This window comes from Penaeus monodon, chromosome 25 (assembly GCF_015228065.2).
Source record: "Penaeus monodon isolate SGIC_2016 chromosome 25, NSTDA_Pmon_1, whole genome shotgun sequence".
Taxonomy (NCBI): domain Eukaryota; kingdom Metazoa; phylum Arthropoda; class Malacostraca; order Decapoda; family Penaeidae; genus Penaeus; species Penaeus monodon.
In genome coordinates, this window is record NC_051410.1 from 17,829,174 (window position 1) to 17,830,628 (window position 1,455).

The 1,455-nt window shown below is 44.9% G+C and overlaps 1 protein-coding gene across 1 annotated transcript in view; it reads right to left on the reverse strand.

Annotated features, from left to right (window-relative positions):
• Positions 1-1,455, reverse strand: part of LOC119589088 (protein Wnt-5b-like) — a 10,686-nt gene that overhangs the window by 4,106 nt on the left and 5,125 nt on the right. Inside the window, exons 4-6 of the mRNA XM_037937664.1 lie at positions 1,118-1,250; positions 690-835; positions 221-340 (exon numbers count right to left, since the gene is read on the reverse strand). Coding sequence (XP_037793592.1) covers positions 221-340; positions 690-835; positions 1,118-1,250 — 399 coding nt within the window. The remainder of the gene's footprint in view (positions 1-220; positions 341-689; positions 836-1,117; positions 1,251-1,455) is intronic.

The window sequence follows — 1,455 nt, forward strand, 5'->3', positions numbered from 1 at the left end:
CCTTAATGTAAATCCCATCTGTTCCAAAGCTTCGTAACATTATCAGGCAAATATTAAAATGAACGTGTTGCAGAATTGTGACAAATACATTCACAAGTCATCACATACATGGCATAAGAGATCTGAAACGGGAACTAACGGCACTCAACATCAGTGTAACCAACCTTGCATGTTTGCAACGCATGTGCGCATAGATACTCGATTATAGTACATAACCTACGTTTGATTCCGGTTGCAGTAGTCTGGCGACTCTTCTAGGTAGACGAGGTCACGACGGCTCGGCTTCTTGAAACCGCGTCTCAGTGGCCGGAGTTTCTTCCTCTTCTTTCGATTCACGTATCTGAGAACAGCAGGACGAATTAGTACGGACTGGCAGCTAAAACGTGTGAGGCCATGATGTGGTCCCGGCACTCTAACCGCTCCAGAATATTTAGATTCTGCCTCGATGCATAGAGCGCACATCACGAGCAGTCTCCAGGGACTGTTTAACGATATTTACAGTCACGCAAACTCGTTACTTTCTGATCAGACTTAAACATATAAGGCACTAAAATACCCTAAAACGTACAATATGAAAAAGGGGAACATGTCTTGTCATACACTCATAACAAATTATTAAAGAAAAAAAATCAAGCAGAGTGAAGGATGGGGTAACATAACATAAATATCAAATTACACTTTCTCTTCACCTGACGATGACAGCGCCCTCAAAGCGGTGCAGGAGAGAGTCCCCAATGCTCCTGAAGGCCCTCATGCGTCGCCAGCACACGCGCATGCTGCAGGAACCCGAGACGCCGTGGCACTTGCACAGGATCTCCATCTCTGATCTGATGGCCTGAGGGGAGAAGCTCAATGTTTAAGCACTGTTGTTCAGAAAGGATGTATTTCAGGGTATCTGATGTTTTCTTATTTTCCTTTTTTGTGGTTGCATTACGTTCTTTCAAAATCCATAAGGTCTAGTGGTCAGTAATTTGTGTTCAAACATGTTTCCGCTATACGCCTAATATTTCACGTGATAGGTATAATATGATATCTACTACTATACTCCTTATGTGACATACTGCTCTACTCTGCGCATTGCATTCACGCCTCCACTCCTCACATGACCTCCACTCACCCTCCTTCCAGCCTCGTTGTTGTGGAGGTTCATGAGGCCCTCGGCGCTGTTCCTGGACTCCCTCGCATCCACGAACTCCTTGCTGAAGTTCTCCCCAAAGGTCAGGTCCTCCGAGCAGCCTCCCCACTCCCACCTGAGGAAAAGATACGTTCAATATCCCGTTGTGTTTCAGCCCTACTTTCATAAATAACCAGACTTCAGAGCCATTTCTTCATGTGGTTATTTATGCAATACGGAGCGCGTGTTTTCTTGGAAATTGTCTGGCTCACTGTGTATCATCTGTTTTTGTGTGAGATAAAGCAGTAAAGGATGCAAGGGTGATTGAAGGTTCTCGGATA